Consider the following 22,494-nt stretch of genomic DNA (forward strand, 5'->3'; position numbering starts at 1 on the left):
GGGAAAGAGCGTAGTCCATAGAAAAATGGCCTGAGTTTTGTTGTGCCCAGTACTGAGTGCCCAACCGTGACTAAAGGGATGGATCCCTTGTTGATATAGCTGAAAGTGGGTGGAATCAATCGTTTAGTATAGTTGATCACGGCTGCATTTAGGATAGGAGCGATCTTTTCATCCAACTATTACATACATAAGAGAAGAAAGCTGTTAGCTTAGGGCAGAGGTATGCCCTAACTAAGCCTACCCGAGTTCACAGATGTCGTTGTTTATCCCTTTCTTTATTCATGAAAATTGGGGGAGTGTTCAGTCTATCTGAGTATAAGATCGAAAAGAATGAATGCATTGATTGCATTTCAAGTGAGATGTCCAAGAGAAAGGGAACGAGGGGAAGAAGCGACGAAGAAAAGAAGTGAATGAAAAAGCATGGCATGACGAGAATGGAGAAATTCGAGATGTTAGATGAACTTCCCTATGGTATGGGGCATGGCGGTCGAACCCTTTTTACAAGGATTTCACGACATTTCGGCGAGCGCGGGGCAAAGGACGCTACCGCAGGTTCCCGGGAATCCAATCCACTTTCTATAATAAGGGGAAGGAACTTCGGTGGTCGAAGGGGAGGGAGGTCTCCCAAAATGAGATTTGGACGGCTGTGGAAATTGCGGAACGAAAGCAATGGCAAGACCTTCTCTCGTCCAAGGAGTGGCGGTTAACGGAGCGGCATTTCAATCTCTGCGAAAGCAGAATTTCCGCTATTGTAACAAAGACTTTGTCCTTATATAAGGATAAGGATAAGGAAGGACACCTAAATCTAAACATCAAAGAAGAAGCGGATATTGCCAGAGGCATTGATGCCTACTTTGCCGATCTAAACCGCTTCACGTCTAATCAACAGCGGTTACGGCATATTCAACGAGTCCGCGAGTGTATAGGCAACCAAAAAAGTCCAATATGGCGCGAGATAAGGGGCTACATGGAAAAAAAAAAAAAAAGATCTAATCTAATAAGTTCTTCTATCTTTCTTTTTATCCTTTGAATTACTCATCTATATCCTATGTATGATTTTCATTTCGCATCGGAAACTATTTTAGGAGAAGTTCGAATCCGTTCCGTTCGGATATTGATCGGTCTTGGTTTGACATGGTTTACGCGTTACTGGTTCCCGGAAGAGTTAATATCTCCATTAGCTAAACCCTTTCTTACCCTGTCTTTGGACTCGTATTTTGTTTGTACACAATCAACGGAGGCCTCCCCGACATATGTTGCAACGTCTTCAATAGCATGTTCTTACTTCGTCTTTCCCTTAATAAGTCATCAAATTTGGTGCTTTTTGATCCCCAGTTGCCATGGGGAACAAAGGAGGAAATACAATCGATTCCTCTATTTAAGTGGTTCTCGCTTCTCCTTGTTCCTGTTCCTAACTCTTCCCCGGGTAGTTCCCAATGTTTGGTACTTTTTATACTTCGTGGGTGCAACATCAACAAATTCGCTCATGATCAAGTTACAACCTAAGATCTATGACCATATTATGCTAACTGTTCAGATTTCGTTCATTCCATCGGTATGCTCTCAGGTACCTGTAATTGTGATCTGTTTGCCAGAACCAAGGGGTCTTTCTGTGGAAACCTTCACGAACAATCGTCGTTTTTTGATGGTTTTTCCGCTTCTCACCGCTGCTCTTTCCACACCTCCAGATATCTGGTGCCAAATCGTCGCCCATTTCCTTATTTCTTCGATAATAGAGTTGACTATCTTTGTGGCATCGATTGTACAAGTTCGTGAAGAGGCTGGACGAGTGGAATGAGGGAAAGCGGCTCAATTGACAAAAAAGAAGAGTAGCCCCCCCCGAAGCTGCGAAGCATTTAAGGACGCAGCCAAACACTATGCGTAACGAGGGGAAGAAGCGACGAAGAAAAGAAGTGAATGAAAAAGCATGGCATGACGAGAATGGAGAAATTCGAGATGTTAGATGAACTTCCCTATGGTATGGGGCATGGCGGTCGAACCCTTTTTACAAGGATTTCACGACATTTCGGCGAGCGCGGGGCAAAGGACGCTACCGCAGGTTCCCGGGAATCCAATCCACTTTCTATAATAAGGGGAAGGAACTTCGGTGGTCGAAGGGGAGGGAGGTCTCCCAAAATGAGATTTGGACGGCTGTGGAAATTGCGGAACGAAAGCAATGGCAAGACCTTCTCTCGTCCAAGGAGTGGCGGTTAACGGAGCGGCATTTCAATCTCTGCGAAAGCAGAATTTCCGCTATTGTAACAAAGACTTTGTCCTTATATAAGGATAAGGATAAGGAAGGACACCTAAATCTAAACATCAAAGAAGAAGCGGATATTGCCAGAGGCATTGATGCCTACTTTGCCGATCTAAACCGCTTCACGTCTAATCAACAGCGGTTACGGCATATTCAACGAGTCCGCGAGTGTATAGGCAACCAAAAAAGTCCAATATGGCGCGAGATAAGGGGCTACATGGAAAAAAAAAAAGATCTAATCTAATAAGTTCTTCTATCTTTCTTTTTATCCTTTGAATTACTCATCTATATCCTATGTATGATTTTCATTTCGCATCGGAAACTATTTTAGGAGAAGTTCGAATCCGTTCCGTTCGGATATTGATCGGTCTTGGTTTGACATGGTTTACGCGTTACTGGTTCCCGGAAGAGTTAATATCTCCATTAGCTAAACCCTTTCTTACCCTGTCTTTGGACTCGTATTTTGTTTGTACACAATCAACGGAGGCCTCCCCGACATATGTTGCAACGTCTTCAATAGCATGTTCTTACTTCGTCTTTCCCTTAATAAGTCATCAAATTTGGTGCTTTTTGATCCCCAGTTGCCATGGGGAACAAAGGAGGAAATACAATCGATTCCTCTATTTAAGTGGTTCTCGCTTCTCCTTGTTCCTGTTCCTAACTCTTCCCCGGGTAGTTCCCAATGTTTGGTACTTTTTATACTTCGTGGGTGCAACATCAACAAATTCGCTCATGATCAAGTTACAACCTAAGATCTATGACCATATTATGCTAACTGTTCAGATTTCGTTCATTCCATCGGTATGCTCTCAGGTACCTGTAATTGTGATCTGTTTGCCAGAACCAAGGGGTCTTTCTGTGGAAACCTTCACGAACAATCGTCGTTTTTTGATGGTTTTTCCGCTTCTCACCGCTGCTCTTTCCACACCTCCAGATATCTGGTGCCAAATCGTCGCCCATTTCCTTATTTCTTCGATAATAGAGTTGACTATCTTTGTGGCATCGATTGTACAAGTTCGTGAAGAGGCTGGACGAGTGGAATGAGGGAAAGCGGCTCAATTGACAAAAAAGAAGAGTAGCCCCCCCCGAAGCTGCGAAGCATTTAAGGACGCAGCCAAACACTATGCGTTTTATGTCGACGATATAGAGGGGGAGAATTAAAAAATACAATTTATAATTAACTTTATGCACGAGCTCCAGAATCCGGGGAGCCTGTTATGCTTCCGGATCGAGGAGGAGGCCGCAAAATGGCGGCCATGGCCGGATTGAAGGACAATTAATTATTTTTGTTTCTCTGTTGGGTAAAACTAGTATGTATAAAGGGAAGGCGGGCCTTTGTCATGGTGAGTTCTCCTTGGTTGGGTTGCTTCCGTGATAAGTGAGGAGGGGAGTGGTGAGGGGGGCCCCTCGCAAATGGTTCTCGCATTCACTATTTCATTTCAGTAATCCAATAACGAGCAAAGCCATTTTTAGCCATTACACTCGGAATCCGTAGTTCCTTTACTGGTAGTATGAGCAAGGAAAAGGAAGGAGGCTAGTCCCCGAAAATGCCTTTTGAAGTTGGGGTTCAAGCGTAAAACAAGGAAGAAACCTATGTAGTGGGTTCGACTCCCATTATACGCGATGTGGCGAAGATTGCTCGTTATTCCTTTTACCTGCCCGCTTAGTTAATTGATCTCTTGTTTAGCGAATCGGGAATAAAAGGCCGGCCTGGGTCTCTTTTCTAAAAATGCTTTCTCCCGCCACCTGGCTCGTGAGTCTAATTATGGGGTTCAGGAATAGGGGAAGAGGGAGTCTAAGTCTATTGGTATGGGTCCTAATCGCTCGTAACGATCCTTGCGGATCCCCTCTATCGTCTTCGTTCGAACTTGCTAGATTGCTTGCGTCTATGATCGTGCCAAAGGGCAGAGCTTTGTTTTAAGCACTTATTACTGGGTGAGCTAATACGAGTAGTTACAAATCGGATGCTACCAAAAAACGATATTTATCTAGTCTTCCTTCTCTCAGGACATTCTCTTCTTTTTTTACTATGTTATTTGCTTTCACTAGCACCGGTTAGGAGACCAGTAAGAGCAGATTCTATAACAGTAAGAGTTACTTCCACTTGGCTCAATAGCCAGAGATGAAAGTAATAGAAGCTTATTCTTTCACACAAGAGCTACCTATTTTTCTGAATGTCCAGCTTATGATGATTCAATTACAACAGCTGCAGCAAAAGTAGAAGGATCAGTCTCCCGATGTACCCAACACCTTCGAAACATCTGAGGTAAGGACCCCTTTTTCAGATTTCATGATGAACCCTAGACTGAATCCAACCCTGTCAAGAAGAAAGCCCTTTGTTACGCACTGGTCGCTTCCTGAAACAGCAGGGATATTCCATCGACCCGACCCCTCATTTTGTCTGGCTTTCTGGCTCGGGAGACAAATGCAGCCCGTAGTTAGTTCATTCAACGGAGAGGGAAAGCTGAATTCACATGTTTCCAGAGGAATGCATCGTGTAATAACTAATAAATATTTCTATTTCACTTCTCCATATCTAAAAGGGAAGAATCGATCGAAATGAATCTGTACGATAAAGACTTTTTAGTCGAATGAGACCCCTCCTCCGGGATAGAAAAAATCCTAAGTGTCTTCTTGTGGCTTTGGGGTATCTGAACCCAGTTGGCATTCTTGTTCGGATGCTTGAATCGAACTCATCCGTTTATTCATTCAATTCACAGTCACAAAGAGACAGAAAAGGAAGGGCTTCTATTGGAATCCCCATCTAATTTCTCATAAAAGTAGGACAAAAGAAAACTGGATTTCGCCTTTTTGGATTGATGATTCCCTTGCCCTTACTCCTATGAGAGTGATGGTTCCCTTTCTTTCTTGTACCGAGGTTAAGGGTTCGGTAGAGTCACTTCCACCCCGGAACTAGTCCCGATGGAAGACCATAAGACTTTGACGAACCTTGAGCTCTAAAGCTCTCCAACAGCTCTAACAATGAATGGAGACTTCCAACCTAGATGATGCCCTCCTGTCTACAAAAGGCTTTGAGCCACTCCCAGGTTAAAGGGATATTACACCTCTTCCCCAGGAACTCTAAATGATTCACCCGGAAAACACATAGTCGATTCTGAGGTTGCTAAATACAGAGCCTGGGAGTTCCGGTCCGCTGATTGGTAGATGGAAGTCTTTTCCCGAGGCCAAGACATATATAGCTAGCTATTTGCTTAGCTAATCGAGGGCTTCACTTCCCTGCTCTGGTTCAAGACTAGCTAGGTATCCTCCTCAATATCGTTACCACACTAGCTTGAATAGTCTCAGAGCTTGGCTACGATTGCCTCGAAGGAATGCAGAGCTGTCTTATAGTAGCCCTTTATGAACCAACAATCAGAAGACAGAAAGAAAGCAAAAGTAGAAGGAAGAGAAGGGATTAATAGATGTTATCCTACTAGCAGTGACTAGAAGGAAGGGAGCCAAGTCACTAACTAGAGGAAGGGTCCACGATTGCCGGGTCGTGTTCGTGAACCAATAGAGAACTCTTAGAATTGACTCCTCGGAAATTACTGAAAGACTAGCCTACGACCCCTCACAGAAAAAAGGGTCTCTGCTTAATGGAATTTATGATAAGTCTTTGGGCGTACTTTGACGAGGAAAACCTTCTTTCTATTCTATAGAAGCGCCAATAAAAGATATAAAAATAGAGGGATTCTTAGTCTAGCGCGTAGTTTCAAAGAATGAAATTCATAAGCCCCTGTCTTCTTTCTGGAGGCTTACGGTAATCGTCCTTCCATTAGCCCGAAACCGAGTTAGCATCTTTCTGCCCTAAAAAAAGAGTATAGTGCTCGTCTTTTGATAAGAGTATTCCATATTATCTGTTGGAAAGTTTTCAACGTCCACCTTACCTTATTCAACTACGGGAATTTTTTCTGGTTCGCTACTATCCTATCTGAGCCTACAGCTCACGGTTGTATACAGGGAGGAAGCCTTGAACTGGCCAAAAGCAAAAGCTTTCTATTTGAACGGAATTCCACAATAGCATTACCTTCGGCTGCACTTCCTTATCTGTATTCCTGGGCGGGCGTAGAAACCCCTGCTTGAACATGAGCTAGGGACCCAGCTCCCTCCCCCGCGCCCACTCCTTGAACATGAGAGTGTTTGGCTAAAAATCGCACGGATTGAATCTTCTTCAAGAAGGAAAACCCTTCTTTTAGTTTGTTTTTAGATGAAGATCTCATTGTGATGTCTCGTTCCCTCTTTTCTTTCATTTCACTTTATTGTATGAATTCAACCAATAGAGGAGTGGGATACTCAAAAAGTAGTGGCAGAAATCGAAACAATCGTAGGGGGCGTAGTCGTTGTTCTTAGTTCTCTGTAAGTTGATTGCTTCCCGGAATTCGTGATCCTGGCTCAGACGAGAGAAAGCTAAGGATATACTTCTCAAATGCAAGTAGAAGTCGAACAAGATACCTCTAGCAGTATTAATCACTCGTTCATCTGCCGAACCCCTTGGTCTTCCCTCTGTCCCACACATCTATCCAGCTTCGCTCGCTTGGCTCGGTATCCTCCCGGAAGAATACACACTCTCCTTTGTTCGAGCTTTGCTGGTATATTTCTAATTAAGACTACTTTGGTACATAAAGAAGTTTTATACAAAAGTGAATAACACCTTAGACTTCTTCTTCCAATCCCTCTCTTATCGAATGAATGAGCAGGTAAGTACATTCATTCATCTTCCCCCTTGACTAAGCATGATTCCCACTATCTACTAAAAGAGCGATTGAGTCGAAACTTCCCCTTTGTATCGATTTCCCCATGTACCTAGGTAGCGAGTGATTAAGACAGCCCGATGAGCTAAGAAGTAAAGAACGTTTTTTATTATCCCCTTTCCATCAAACTTCTACCGAGCGGGAGAGAAAGGTAGAGAGAGTAAATAGTGCTGATAGCGAATAAAAAGCCGTTGAGCGTGTTGGCCACACAAAAATCTCTTTTTTTATATTAGAAATAGTTTTTTTGTTGGTGTTAAGTTAATAGGTTACTTGATCGAAGGGATAGAACACTTTACTTTAATACCAATCAAAGTACCCGATCCTTTAGCGAGAATCAATAAAAAGAGATGGGCGAGCCTTCATTAGCTGACTTGCTCCTTTCTGAGGATCGAAAGGACTTATTCTAGCATGCCCATTCAAGTCCCAGCAAATGCCCGTGCTTCTTTTGGACTTATGCCTTGCCTGTGCTCTATCATTCATTCCCAAAAGCCCATCCAAAGGCAGGCCATGCTATTCAATGCTCGAGAAGAAGGGCTCCTATCCCTCCCAAGGAAGGGCAGTAGCTTGATTACTTGACTGCCTGTTCCAATGTCACCTCGTTCTATCTATCTTCCATCCGTTACCTTGTTCTTCTTGCCACTGGGGCTTCAACCTTTCCATCATTTCCTGCGATCGAGCTAGCTTAACATCCTTATTAAATTGAAGCATGATGCTGCTATTCTGCTCGGCGCATTTCTTAGGGATTTTCCCTTAGTCAAGTAAAGGACCAGGTACTTTAGTACAGAGGTATTACACCGTGACCACAGACTGAATCATGGGCTAGGAGGAGTACGAGTGATTAGCGGGAATATTCGATTGCTCGTCCGCTAAAGTCCTGTCTGCCTGCCTGTTGATTTAGTACGTTCCTATCCCCTCCCCTTGGGGAGTTTGATCAATCTTCCTCACCCCTAATGGTTTAGATTGAGCAGCCAGGTGGGGGAGAAAGCGGCCGTTGCACTGATAGGAGTGTAATCTAATTGAATCTATCTATCTTTCCTGTCCTTGAGGAACAAAGGTGGGGGAGAAAGCGGCCGTTGCACTGATAGGAGTGTAATCTAATTGAATCTATCTATCTTTCCTGTCCTTGAGGAACAGGTTAAAGAGCTTAGGCAAGACTTGGCCCCTATTTGAAGTAGACCTAACTCGCTCTTTGGCTCGCTCCTCGCTTTTGTTCAATTATAAATAAGAAAAAGAAATTAGATATTCGAATATCTAATAGCGTGATAGAGACGGCGATAGACTAGACTATCCCCTATCCGGATAGATATGTCCCTATGAGCGACTACGCCGATCTTTATATGTTTTGGCCACGTCCGTTTCCGCTCCGAAGAGGAAGGTTTGGATCTTTCAATCTTATGTCGTGAGGGATGTGACCTATGTTAGGTCCATAAAATACCACCGCTTTTGGTGTTCTATGATTCACCTCCGAATAATGAGTAGGTAGTTCGATCCTTTTTATTCTTCTCTTCCTAGTAAACTTATGGGGGGGTGCGGACCAATAGGTCGAATTACTATATAAAGAAGAGTTGTAAACTATCTTCCTTCTTGTTCGAGTAGGAAGATATCGCTTTTTCTCGTTTCTTCTCTTCGATAAGAATAGGGATTTGAAATGATAAAAATTCCTCTTCATTCTGTTGTGCTCAGCGAAAGAACTTCCTAAGCATACTTTTTCGGATCCAAACTTCTTTGTTCTTTCTAAGTATTCTTCTTGCATAGAATAACGCAACTGTTGTTGCAAAAACCGGGATTTTAGTAGCAGGCGGCATCCCCGCTTAGTTTTGAGTAGGCGGAACCATTCCGTTTTGGTTCTTCTCCACATTCTTACCCGGTGACCCAGGAATTTGCCTATAATTTTTTCTACTGATATTTCGATATAGAAAGATCTCCTTATTTCTTCACCGCGGATTTTCGCGTCATTTTCTTGAAAAGATATTAGATCGCCGTGGGAAACTTTCAAACGAGTAATGCTTCCCATTCGATTATTCACACAAACCCTTCGATGACTTATCGGCTGCCTTGCTTGAGGAATAGTTTCACGAAAATGGAGACGAACCGGAATAACGTCCGATCTTGTTTCTGGATTGAGTAGAAAAGGGATATATGAAGTTCGTTCTGTTCCTCTGTGCATCTCTGTGATGGGTAAATCCCCATGAATAAGGGGCAACTTTCGTGTAGTTTGTGATTGGATGTAACTGTTAAGATTTTCTCTTGGATAAATCTTTCTCTTAATAGATCTCTTCTTGTTCCTCAATCTTCGGAGAATGCGGCGTTGTATTATTGTAAGTTCTCTCTTCCGAACATTTCCTGAAAGTAGACGACAAGTTTTAAATCTTAATGCAGGCATATCTCCGTTGAATCAGTCTGATTCGCCACATCGCGTATAACGGGAGTCGAACCCAATTCTGCCAAAACCCCCGCAAAAGCAAGAAGGAAACTACCTATCATTTTTCTCTCTTTCTTTGACCTGGCACACTGAACACATACCCCATCTAGAAGAAAGTCAAAGTGACTACATCTCCTTCGGACCCTGACGTGAACAGACGCTCTCTCCATCGAGAAATTCAACTGTCAAGATTAGCGTACTAAACGATTCGATCTATCACCTACGTCATTTCTACTTGCTTGGAAAAAATCCATACTTGTAGCACCCGGACCCATATCTGCATCGTTCTGTCATCCAACATGCTTCTATCTAAGTGATTTCATAAAATATGGAATGGATATGTATGGGGTCACAAGAGGGTCGAGCGAGAATAGACGATGCTGGTCATTAAGTGGGAGTTTTCTTTAAGGCATTCCTTTCCTTAGACTAGGGCCTGAGCAAGCCTCTTTTCATTCTAGCGGTCAGTCTGTAAGTTAAACAAAAGTCCATCCGATCAGCCAGTTGCAGAAGAAGCTCAGCTTAAAGCCAGTAAGCCCTCCACTCCAGCGGAACGACGTTGCTTTAGCTTTCGGGCGTCAAAGCGTAAATCTGTAGGTTCGGGCTAAGACTTGTTTGAGAATAAACTGCTATTGCTACTTACGGTGATAAAGAAAGGCCCTTCGAACTTCACTATCTGGCATCACAGCCTATTCCGACAACGTGCCAAGCAAAAGGCCAAGACCGGTATGCCGACAACAGAAGTAAAGGAGCAAAGCCATAAGCCAAGCTAGCGTGCTGAACAGAAAGTCGTAGAGTGATCACAGCTTATTCACCAAGACGTGTGAACAGCGCCTATTCGATAGCAGCTTGTACCCGGATTCCGATAACTAAGGGAATTCCTCCTATAAGAGCGGATTCCATCGGGTTATCAGCTTCGGCTATTCTCACAGCTAGCAGTTAGGTCTAGTATGCCTCTTCCTATTAGATTATACAGTCTGACTAAGAGTTCAGAGTATAGTTCTGAGAATGGAAATCAAATAAAGCGAAAAGGAGAACGAAAGAAATCGGGAAAACTGCATGCAATCGACAGCCAAAAGAGAGAAGGCAGTCGCTGCACACTCTATATCTTACCTCGGGGCCCAGAGTTTATTCCCTCGCCTTAATCTTTAATAGAACTAAGCCCCTACTAGATAGATTCATTTTATTGACCTTGATTCCAGACACCATGAATGCGCCGCTTTCTTGACTAGCCCCTCTTCCAAGCCTATTGATAACCAAGCTACGACCTATCTTACTTATTTAGATTTCTAGGACCGGGAGGGACAGAGAACACCTAAGAGCAGGAGGTTCCTTGTGTGAAACTTAGATGTTGAAGCACGCACCCTTTATCTTATGCTATGGGTAAGGAAGGCAACGAGCCAAACCCAGTAGTTTTTAGGAAGCAACCTCTCCCCTCCCCCTATCCAATTTCGGGGCCCCTTAGTGTAATGCCTTAACGGCCTTTTAAGCGCCTCTCACAACGGACTCGACGCCAATCCCGGCAGAAGGATTTGGTTACCATAAGTGGAGGCATGGTCCTAAATTTTTCCGTTGTTATAACAGAACTATTTTCATATAAAGATGCTCAAGCGAGGAGATGTTATGTTACGAGCATCCGCCCCCTTCTTAGTCAATGGGGCGCAGGGAGGCCAATGGTAGGAAGCTTAACATCATCTTTTCCAATAAGTGAGTCTCTCGAGGCTTACTCGTTCCGACCCTGAACAACCTTTTTTTAGAAAAGCCAGCCTGGCCTGTAGGAAGTTCGGGAGAAGGGGTCGACTCAGGCATTACTCAATAGAGGTGCAAGGCTGACTCCCAAAATTGGAGTTAGACTAATTCCCTTCCAACCGAGGATTAGTTTGTGAGGAATTCCCCAATCCATCCACAACTTTATTCCTAGCACATGGTGAAAGCCGACGACATAAAGAAAGAAGAAAAACAAAGAACCTCAATGAGAAGGTCCATGCCTTCTTCCAATTGTTTTGCCAATGATGGATTTCGCGCCATTCCATCGAAAACTTATAAGAAGGCAGGATGATAGGGCAGATGTAGTTGTTAAGATCTACCTTTCGGCATTTACTATGGCCAAGCTTATAAAGCTAGCCAAGCCAGTGTCGAAGGAGACCTTCCAATCTATACTGTCCCCTCCATCGGACCTTAGAAAGGTTGCGATGGCCTCAGTAGAGATACTTAATAAAGTGCCTCTATTGTTTAGGAAGTATATCCCTGATATCTCCACTATTCCCCTTAAATCAGGGAACAAATAAGCCTCTGCCTCAATCTCATATTCAAAGATTGTTGTTCAAGCCCTTACTTCATCTGATCTGGGCGGAAGTCTGAAAGTATAAAGCCAGGGAAGTCAGTAAGATTGACTGAAGACATGAAATGACGTAGGATGACAGACAAAGATTGAAAGCATGAATTCTATTAAGCAAGAGGCAAGGATCGAATGGAAGTCTCTTTGATTGGTTGATCTTATTCGTTACGCTTGTCCGAAGTAAGAGATTTTGACTACCTTGGTTTCTCCAAAAGGTTCTTTTCTTTCTTTATCTTATTAGTTACGGTTGTCCGATTGATTTAACAAACTTGATTAGGTGCAATGAATAAATAGGGGGCGCCCCCAACTCCTTCTTGTTATGACTTTAAGTTCTTTTTTCCAGCTTCTATGTCTCTGGTCCCAATGCTTTCCTAACTAAATAGATATAGGATGCTAGCTCCGGTCGGGAATGTATTAGACTAAATCATAGTACTAGCTCGGGTTCTGACTTCACTGTATATATAAAAGGAAGGAAATAAGAATTGTTTGTAGCTTTCTAACCGCACTCTTAGTAGAAGGCCCGGCTTTATTAGTTAGGCTGTGATTCTTTAAGGCTTATGCCTATACTTCAAGACTTTACTTGCTTTCTGACTTTAGACTTCTAAGTACGGGCTTTGGTAACTACAACAATAGAAAGATATCTCTTCCTCTATCTCTAAAAGGGCTAACTAAATGGAATTACTTCTCCGGACTTGATTGCAAGAACGGAATCACCAGCTTATCAATATCTGGAACGAAAGAAGACTTCTTCCTTTCGCCTTCCTTACTAGACTACTTAGACGAGACGAAGGAAATACCTAACTTACCGGTGTAGATAGCTGACTGAGTAAACGAGATTGCTGCTTAGGCTTCTTCCTTTTAGGCAGACGGGAGAAGAGGAACGGATTCCCTGGGTTTAGTAAGATCCGAGCCCGATGGTTCTTGCATAGCATAGCCTAAAGATCAGTTAGCTTCTAAAGGCCCTATCTGTATACTTCCAACATACGGCATTTAGCCTGTGAAAGCCAGATCTGAGACAGATTCATTCTTGACTGCTTACTTGACTTTTTTCATGCGAAGATAGGATCCCGCTGAGAAAGGATAAGATTCTATTCAATCTTTGCCTACCTTTGAAGAGGAACTAGGCCTTAGCCGATATGCCTTTTTCGCACTACAAGTTTTGCATTCGAGACCCTGGCATTACTATGTGCACCAACTCCATACTCCTCTTACATCCCTGTTATCATATTTAGTACGGGGCCTCGCAGCTAAGACTATCCCTCACCTCGTGCCTTCAAAGTAAACCGGAACTCACTCTCTCACTACGAAGGACTCCTTTCGAGCTCTTTTTGGACCCTTTCATTTAACTAAAAGTCTCGCAGACGATGAAAAGGAACTACTGGGCGCAGCGGATGATTGGAACAAAAGCCATTCTTTCACAACCGATTCTGGGCATTCTATAGAATGCAAAACCTGACTTCCTTTTTAAAGCTACTAAGTGAAGGGATTCCGATTCCTCATTTCGACAAAGAAGCTGTCGACTTAGTGCACACTGCGGCAGGAGGGGCTACGAAACGAAACCAATAAGCGTTCCTTTCATCCTCTTTCTCACGACAAGTGGAATCTGGCCTATTCAAGAAGCCAAAGTCTTTTCCGGGAAAGATCAGATATGGATTAGAATTCTCTTCCGAATCTACTAAGCCTCATCCACCCCTTCTCCCCTTAGTCGAATGATCGGAAAGACGAAACTGTGGAATAAAGCCCGGAAGGAGCGATGCTTCTTTGCCCAATAGATGCATATAATATAATAAGGGTTAGCTAAACCAATTGCCTGGAAAAGGAAAGTAGTCTAAAGTAGAGCGTGAAGCTGCTTTTTCCGCACCTTTTGGCAAGATCATATCTGGCCCCTCGAGAAAGCACTATAGGGAAGGTTTACTTTTCCTTTCCGTGAAGCCGCTTTCGGCTAGAGCAAGATCGATTGAGTACCAGTACTGCCTTGCCCGCACATGGATCCAATTAAGCCGGATTGCTTTGCTGAGGAATGGAGTGAGCGCACAGAGAAGGAGATGTTTTGAGGTTTGCAGGAATTGAATCAATAGGAGAAGATATCCCCGCAAGGTACTCTTGCTGTTAAAACGAAGGCTAAAGTAATTGTGGACTAAATAGCGGCAGCAAGTTTTCTGTGGAGACTAGGAGTAGCACTAGTCTCAGGAGCTCTTTGAGAAGCTTTTGGGAGTCAAGAGGAATGCCCTATGCATATGTGTCGAAGGAAAGGGAATCAATAGATGGGATTCATACTACTAAGAAGTCCCAAGCTAAAGGGAAAGACAAAAGCAAGCAACCGCCCCATTTCTTTACTTGAATAACGGAGTTCCAGAAGAGGTCCAATGGTACGCTCCGTGCCTGGTCTACAATACATGAACTACCAGTTCAATTTGAAAGTTATAAACATACCGGATGGTTCAATAAAAAGCACTTGAAAACGAGCGACCATAATAAGAATATATATGGAGGGGTTGATCTTCCCAAGTGGAATTGGCTTTGTTTTAAGTGCACGCAGTGAGACAACCAGTACAGCTGGTATTGAACCAGGCTTGTTGGAAGAGACAGATGGATATGGATCCAGAGTTGTGCCCAAGATTAATAAACAACTTGTTTTTATTGGACCACCGGGAATAGAACACTTCCTTCGGCTGGGGTATCCTATCGATATATCCTCCCGTAACTTTCGGCCTCTGAGACAACTCGCACCTTTACAACGTCTAATAAATGTAGGAACCTATTAGGGTAGCTGAAAGTTATGAGAAATCGCCAATACCAACATCAGAGATCACGATTACAGTGTCTGGGAGGTCTTATACGAAACCTTAATATAAAGCCGGGAAGAGGTCTAAATAAGAAAGGTTAGGCTTCTATATAAGAGAAGGGTAGGAGTCTCCGGGCAGAGTGACGTAACTCAAGCCTTCGATACTATATAGGTGAAGACCACATGTTTGAAGCACAGTATCGCCCAGAAGCTTATGGTCTGATCGATGGGTAAATGTATGGATTGAGGATTTCCGGAATCGTGTGTTTAGCACGAGTGGAAAAGACCTTGTTTGAAAATAAATCCAGTGACCCGATCGAAAAGGTCATTGGGAGAACGATTAGCTAATCCGTTTGAATCGCTGTTAGCTAACTGTTTTGGATAATTTTGTTCTTAGCAGCAAAAATCTTATTTTTCTCTAAAGGTAGTGAGTGGACACTTAGTCTAGTCTGCCAATCGCTGTTCTTCCCTTTACCCAACCTCCGTCCTTTATTCCAAATCTTTAGGATAAAACCTACCCGATGATTCATAGTATTTCTGGCAAAGCCCTCTTTTGTCGGGCGCACGAGACCCTCTAGAAGCGGATTCTGTTCCATGAGATACGTCCTTTCGAATCCTACTCGGAATATGAACACACTGGTTCCAACGAATCAAGTTGCACCCAGATTCAATCTTCTCAACTACGAGCGAAGTGCTGCAAACAAAGCTGCAGAGCAGCGCGCTAAGATAGGGGTCCAGAGTGGGCCATCCAATCATTTGCACCTATGCCCATAAACGTTGGGGGGGGGACTACCTCGGGTTTGTTTTCTTCTATTCAACGAAGATAGGTTGACACTACCAGGTCCAATTCAACACAAAAACGACTTCGTAGCTTGAAACAACCCTCCTCCTAACTTCTTTCTAGCATACCGAGGAAAGAGAATCCCTGGAGTCGTTTATCTACGTTTGAGCAAGTTGGTTGGAAAAAAGATGACTTCCGATCTAATCTCACTTTTTTAATGTATGTTGATATGGAGCTTTCTAAGCCTTTTACACCTAGCCCAGCCTCCCTATTTCAAGCTCAGGAGAGAGAGCCCGAGGGAGAAGCTGTTGTCTCTTTTGTTGAAAAGACTGTTCACTCAGGGGTAGCGGTGAATAGGAACTATACTTTCTTCTCGAATGGGTATAGTAAGTGTGCCACGAGTGCTCCGCTTCTGCTTCTCTCTAATAACGAAAAAATAACTTTTTAAGAAAGCAAAGCTCAGTCTAAGCTATCTAAGCTAGAACTTAAGGCCGACCTCTTTTCCGGGGATACCCCACTTCCTGGTCTAGCTTCACTAACTGTATTCACAGCTTTCCATATCTCGGAACCAGATCTACTTTCTCATCGGCATTCTCTAAATGATTTACGTTATGGTCTTGAACTCTCGATATATCATATGTAATGACAGATCGAGGTAAGCTTGTCTTTTACGTCATATGCTTTCCTCTTTTGTTACTCTGATCTCTGAGAGTGGCTTTTGCCTAAGCTTTCTTTCATAGCTATAGCTTTCTTGAAGGGCGAAGGGCTCGGGAGCTAGGTTAAGACCCTTTTTAGACCCTTAGTACAATACCCTAGCACTCCCGCCTCCTCTTCAGACGTGTCTTCGACAACCTGGCGGTTGTTCGGTCTCCGCTTTTGGAGGCGGGCGCCCTCTAAGTTGACCACCCTACCCACTAATGGACTATGAGGGGGGGGCAGGCGAACGGGAACCGACCGAGAACCCGAACCGCTTGACTGACTGACCCCTTCATACATACTCGATTCATTAGGGTCGGGGATGGATGAAATAATCAAATAAGTGAAAAAAATCGCGCAAGCGAAGCCGGGAAACGGACCGCAGCGCAACGACTAGGACTCGTGTAGGAGGAGTTTTGAGCGTGAGCTACCACTCATGCAGCGGCAAGGACCCGCTACTCTCGAAGGGGCCACCAACCGCCCGAATCACTGTAGTGTAGCAAAACCTCCCTTTACTCAATGGATAGCGCTTATCCTCTTTCTATCAACAAAATGGAATGGAGGAGAGGTCTTTTCTTTATGGAAGAGGCCTTGCACCTAGGACTAATTAGGATCCAGAAGAATGGGTCTAGGCTTTCGAAAAGATGAAGATGCAAAGGGTAAAGAGAAAAGATATGTCTTTTGAACAACCAACCTGACATAAGGATTCTAGCTCGCCCAGTTAGAGCAGATGGAGGTTCTCGGACGGGGAAAAGCGGCACTCGACATCTATTAAACAACACCAAGAACAAAGCCATACATGCCCTCGGGAGAAACTAGTGATGATTGCCATGAATGCAGCCCTCGAGGACGTGTACAAGAAGGTCTTTGCCGATTCCTATCAACCAACATGATGCACCTCTCAGTAGAGGGCATGAAAACGCCGTGGAGACTTTGACCGAATGAATAGGTATCAATTGATAGACATTTTTCTTGAGGAATAGAATCCAGGATGAACGCTTTTTTCGTTCGCTATGTGCTGCCCTTCTATAAAAGATGCTCGCGTGATCGATCGATGGACGGGGGAATTGCATGAATGACGAGCTTAAGCCTATAGTGCCCCCATCTTTAATCTTAAGTAAAGTGAAGTCAAATCAATGAAGTGAACAGCCCAACCTCTTTGTTTGAAGCTTTGCTTCCCCTAATTCCAAAAAACAAGAAATAGACACTCTAGTTATAGTATAGGAAAAAGCTTCTCTTTGATAGCGGGGGGGTTCAGAATGAATATGATCGTAGATAGAGACTAAAACCTGTGCGGGGGTAGGGGCGGATGTAGCCAAGTGGATCAAGGCAGTGGATTGTGAATCCACCACGCGCGGGTTCAATCCCCGTCGTTCGCCCATCAATAAAAGGGGATGATACGATGAGAACTTAGTGTGTAATCTGTCATACCGGGCTGAAAGTCAAGTGCCGGCATCAACTTAGCGTGAGCTAGGTTGGTGTCTCTAGGTTCACACGAGGGCACTGTATCCTTCGCAAGAGGGAGCATCCTCGGCAGTTGAGTCTTACGCGTTAGGCTCTAACTCTACACGAGGACAGCTGGCACCTAGAGAGAAAGACATCAGCTAGACATTCAAAATGCATTCTGACATGGCGAGGGAGTCTGGACTAGTTTTTCGTCTGAAGAAAGATTGATATGGTTTGAAGCAATCTCCTCGGGCATGGTTTGGTAGATTCAGTGAGGTGATTATTGATTTTAGTCTTCGTAGATGTGGAGTTGACCACTCTGTTTTCTATCGCCATTCTACAGCTGGTCAAAGATTTTTTTGTATGTGGATGACATTGTAATCTCAGGTTACTCGTTAGAGTAGGGGTCGCGAGAGAGCGTTCTCCCATTTCCACACCTTTAGCTTTGCCTTAGAGAATGAATTCCCTGGAGCCCCTCGGCCAGGGAACTTCAAAAAAGTATAAAAGAACTTTAGGGCCACTTAGCGTGGCTTAGCTTTTTTTACGTATTTGTTCTTGCCTGTAGTAACTGATCTGTTTATGTTAGCGCTGCGCGACCGTATCAGCGAAAACTAACGGCGGAGGGAGGAGGGCATGGGAGGGGGACATCCAAAGGATTCCGGTTTTTCACAAAACTGGAAGAGGTTCGATTCCTCTTGGATGTAAGGTACGGTAAGTCACTCTAAGCTATGCGTGTAAGGCCTTTTTCATTCTATTATATAGGCCTTTCCATGAATGGCTAGCTCCGAAATGAAGGTACGCAGTTACTTGAGTGAAGCGAAAGGCCATATTGAGGAAATAGCTCCGTGACTCATACAATAGTGTATGAGGTTCAGAGTCCTTAGCTTGACTAGAGATTTCTCTCCAGTCTCAGCGAAAGACTCATGCTCATCACCCTAATCTAATGGGTGTGGGGAAATGGCCATTCATATCAAGTACCGGCAGATTGACAACGATCTGCTTAACCGGTACTTGTAGCTGGTGTTGGATTTAAGTCTCTTTCTCGCTCTGGTGCATACCCGAAATCTAAAGATAGAGAGATTGTGGGCTATGTATAAATCAGTGGCATTCTAGTCAGTCTGGATGGGATCCATTCCAAAAGGTATCACCCAGCTAGGCGAATCACAGTATGTTTGGCCTGGCTGTATAAGTGTAGCCCGAGAGGGCGGCTAGCACCTCAGGAGCCCTTTGTTACGAAATCCTCTAGAAAGAGATCTCCGTCCGGGGCCAACCAGTATGACGATGAGTTTCCAATCCGAAATGCTACTATAATACGAGCTAATGAGAAAGCGTCTGGAGTGACTTGTACTTTTCTTTTCGTATAGATTATAGACTAGTTAGACATTTCACATAGTTCAACGAATCGTTACACTCATTTGAAACGAATCCCTAGGAGTCAATAAGTGCCTCACTTTACAGTAAAGGAAGACGAATCCGCGAAAGGAAAGGTAACTGAATGCGTATCCGCTTTGGGACTTGAAGGATTTTCTGTTCTGACCTTCCTGAGCACGAGAGGCGTAACGATCTGGGCACTGTCCCATACAGTACCAGGGGAGAGGCTCGGTGAAATGGACATGTCTGTGAAGATGCGGACTACCTCCACCTGGACAGAAAGACCGATTGAAGCTTCACTGTTCCCTGGGATTGGCTTTGGGCTTTTCCTGCCCGAAAACTAGAGTTGCGGTGGGCGAAGGTATCAACTCATTTGAGATAGTTTCAAAGGCCTTTGGTACTTCTTTCAATCCCACCGGTCTTCTTATTCAAGTAGTTAACATTTCGCTCCGGCCGGATTCTAATCGTTCAAAATTTGCTGCAGGTGAGAAAGGGCCTAGCTTTCAATTCGTTCTATCGTTGGAAGTCTTATCAAGCGAGGGGATAGGCTTATAGGCGGGGGACCCTTTCCCTATCGCTTTTTTGATTGACTTTCTAACTGGTACCGCCCTCAAGGTTTAAAAAGGAAGGACAGAGAGAACTCTTCAACGAAAAGAAAGAAATTACATAGATGGAGCAGCAGTACGGGCTGCTCTTGACAGTTTTCATTTTCGATTGAGAAAGCTACTTAATCCAATCTTACGCATAAGGCATCCTTGATCAAAAAGTCCCCTATCTTTTATAGATCTATTTTGACTCCTTCCGTTGCCAAATAAAGAGAATCCTCTGGAGTAGCTAGCAGAGTCAAAATTCTATCAATATCTAAAGGCAAGGTGAGCAGGGCCTAAGCCATTTTAAAAGCAATTCAGTTCAACAAAAGTTCTAGCAAGCGGCTTAAGCGACTACGTTCGTTGGGATAGCAAAAATAAGGATGAAATTCGTTCAGAGTTGGACTTTATTTTAGAGGGAGGGTCTTTTCCAAGGGGACCTATGACGACTATCGAGCAGTGCCCGTAACAGTGTCTAAAAGCATTCTCCGGAAAGATTTTTTTTCGGTTTGAGATCCTGTAGAAATTGCATTTGCTGTCTTTCTACATGTAATTGCTAAAGCTTTCGATCCATTGGGATTGGGGCAGCTAAGCTTCGAGCAAAGCACGAGAAGTAGTCTTTCAATTCCACTCCACCTTACGCTATTGCTCCTCTTCCATGATGAAGCGCAGCTATCCCCTTTATGTGTAAGCCCTTCCAAGGGGAGACTATCCCAGGGGCACACCTGGAGCCGGACCACCCGGCCTTTCTTTGTTCGAAGTCAGTGTTCTTACGACAAAGCTGGATGCCCGATCTTTATTTCCCGAGCTCTTGGTCCTCGGTCCTACTTCTGCGGTTAGGCAAGCTTGACTCTTAAGAGACTGACTTGGGCATAGAATCTCATTCCCACTAGATCCACGGAAGCTATATTGGCATATCTCTTCGAACCTTCCCATCCGGAGCCCGCAAGCCTTTTTTCGTTAATGGACGGCTTGGCTTCGAGAAGAGAATTGTTTGATCCCGCCCAGGGGCTAAAGCTCATCGGCCCATTTCCACTAATAGACAAGCCACAATATTAAAGTTTTTCATTATCCTATACCGGTCAAAAATAGGCTTTTTCAAGGCTCGTCCTAACCTAAAAGCGGGTCGATGCCTAAAAACACGGGGTTGAGTCAAATGTCTTATTTTATAAGCTAAGGTTTTCTCTTCCATAAATAAGGTTTATTTTATGCCCTAAAACAGGCTATTTCATCGTAACTCTATTAAATTAAGGGCTCCTACCCACTGATCCATTTCCATCCCAGTCCGCTTGATTTGAGAAAGAATTAGAGCCGAAAGGACCAGATCTCTCATACGTGGGTTGCCCGCGTATCCTCGTGGATTCTCCTCGTTCATAGATAGATGAGAACAAAGATAGGTCCCAGTTAGGAAAAGTTCTTCAATAATCTATTCGCGAAAGACTTGAGTTACTGGTACCAAAACCCGTACCCAACGGCATCAGGAAATTAGATCCTCAGAACCGAAAGTCGAAGACTCGCTCCTACATCTCGAACTCTCAAAGGACGTTATTCTGATTGGCCCGTCCCAAAGAGACCGGACAGGCCCAAGCTTTCAGGAGGATTGATGAACCGCCTGGGGGAACCATTCCTCAAGAAAGACCATCAATGATGACGACTTCCGTCCGAAGCAAGAAAAGAATTGGGCGGAAGGTCCCATCCCTGGATACCAGGTACATGGCAACAAGGAAAGCGGCTAATCGGCTCCACCTCTGAAGGCGCACCATCTTTGGTACCATGATTGTCGTTGTTGAAATACCGCTTAAAGCATTCTTTCTAGATGCAAAAAGAAGAGAAAATGGTTTGGCTTACCACATGCGAATTTAAGAAGCTTATTTCATTCATTTCCCTTACCAGCTTTAGTAGCATAGATAGGGCCTTCTAGGCATGAAATAGGGGAACTCCACTTCTCAGGTATCCGCCTCAGGTTTTGTCAGTGAGATAAAGATCCTGTTGTGGAAATTCCCAACTGGATTAATCTTTTGATTCGATGTAGCACAGGATGGAGTGGGGAATTCAGTTGACAAGGCCGCCGACCGGAAACTACCTGGGAAAGAAGCTAAGCAAGGATCTATTTTAGCATTTCGGATCGGACCATCCGCTTAGTAGCCTGGAACCCTTTCTATGAAAGCCCTTGGTCCAAGAAGGTAGTGGGCATGTTCACTCGGTCGAGAGAGACCAGAGGAGTCTAGAGAGTCCGAGGCCTCGGTCTTATCCCTCTTTCTTACATTCTTCTTTTGAACCTCCAATCAATCAACTTGTCTACTTGCTTATCGGCATTCGTTGCCACTTGGGCGGAGCTGTTGACCTCTTCTTCGACCTTGAGGGAAGCAAAAGAACAAGACTAATGGGCTCACCCGTGGGAAGAACCCGATAAAGCCTAGAACCCCAGTAAAACAGCGAAAAACGGACATCGAGCAAGGGCGCTAGCGCAAGACAAAGCGGGCAAGAAGGAAGACGAAAACACAACTACCGGTCTTGGAGGTTGGGTGCGCTATGGGGTCTTGTGCGCCTAGTCTGCGATAATATGGGTATCGGTCTCGGTTCTGTCTTGGAGCTTCGTTCTTCGTCCTTTATCTTAGAAGAAGGAGCGTAGGTTGGTTGAGCACGAATAAGTGGTTGTCTCTTTCTTAAGAATATAGGAGTTCGTCTCTTTCGTTTTCGCTTTGGTGAAGTACTGTCCGAAACTTCCCCTAATATGGGCATGTACCACTTCCAGTCAGGGAAGCCATCTAGAAGAGAACACATTTGCCTTACAATGGAAGGTACGTAGCTAGACTGATAGAGAAACTTATTATTAGAATAAGACTCTGTAAACAAAGGATTATCCAACAAAAACAAGCGAAAAAGACGGTCTTTGCCCGTGGTCGAATGCCCCTTTCCCACGCCACCCCTCGACCTAAACAAGCCCCCAGTTCCGGAACCATCCACTGTGGATGATATCTCTAAGGATAGAGCCCCAGCTCTTCAAGAAAGACGAAGACTTGGAGAAAGAAATAGGTAAAAAAAAAGAGAATAGCGGTACAA

General features: G+C 44.1%; 2 protein-coding genes and 1 pseudogene across 2 annotated transcripts; 2 read left to right on the top strand and 1 right to left on the bottom strand.

Moving 5' to 3' along the window:
* Positions 1–6: 6 nt before the first annotated feature.
* LOC127744566 (uncharacterized tatC-like protein ymf16) lies at positions 7–1,878 on the top strand. Its single transcript, XM_052256672.1, has one exon. The coding sequence runs from the start codon at positions 1,049–1,051 to the stop codon at positions 1,796–1,798; it is 750 nt and encodes a 249-aa protein (XP_052112632.1). The 5' UTR covers positions 7–1,048; the 3' UTR covers positions 1,799–1,878.
* A 10-nt stretch (positions 1,879–1,888) lies between these two features.
* LOC127744565 (uncharacterized tatC-like protein ymf16) lies at positions 1,889–3,820 on the top strand. Its single transcript, XM_052256671.1, has one exon. The coding sequence runs from the start codon at positions 2,552–2,554 to the stop codon at positions 3,299–3,301; it is 750 nt and encodes a 249-aa protein (XP_052112631.1). The 5' UTR covers positions 1,889–2,551; the 3' UTR covers positions 3,302–3,820.
* A 4,353-nt stretch (positions 3,821–8,173) lies between these two features.
* Positions 8,174–10,371, bottom strand: LOC127744564 (ribosomal protein S4, mitochondrial-like; annotated as a pseudogene).
* Positions 10,372–22,494: the final 12,123 nt, after the last annotated feature.

This window comes from Arachis duranensis, unplaced genomic scaffold (assembly GCF_000817695.3).
Source record: "Arachis duranensis cultivar V14167 unplaced genomic scaffold, aradu.V14167.gnm2.J7QH unplaced_Scaffold_60483, whole genome shotgun sequence".
NCBI lineage: Eukaryota > Viridiplantae > Streptophyta > Magnoliopsida > Fabales > Fabaceae > Arachis > Arachis duranensis.

What these genes read in the sequence shown, in the direction of transcription:
- LOC127744566 (XM_052256672.1), top strand. Translation starts at nt 1,049, where the DNA reads ATGTATGATTTTCATTTCGCATCGGAAACTATTTTAGGAGAAGTTCGA.
- LOC127744565 (XM_052256671.1), top strand. Translation starts at nt 2,552, where the DNA reads ATGTATGATTTTCATTTCGCATCGGAAACTATTTTAGGAGAAGTTCGA.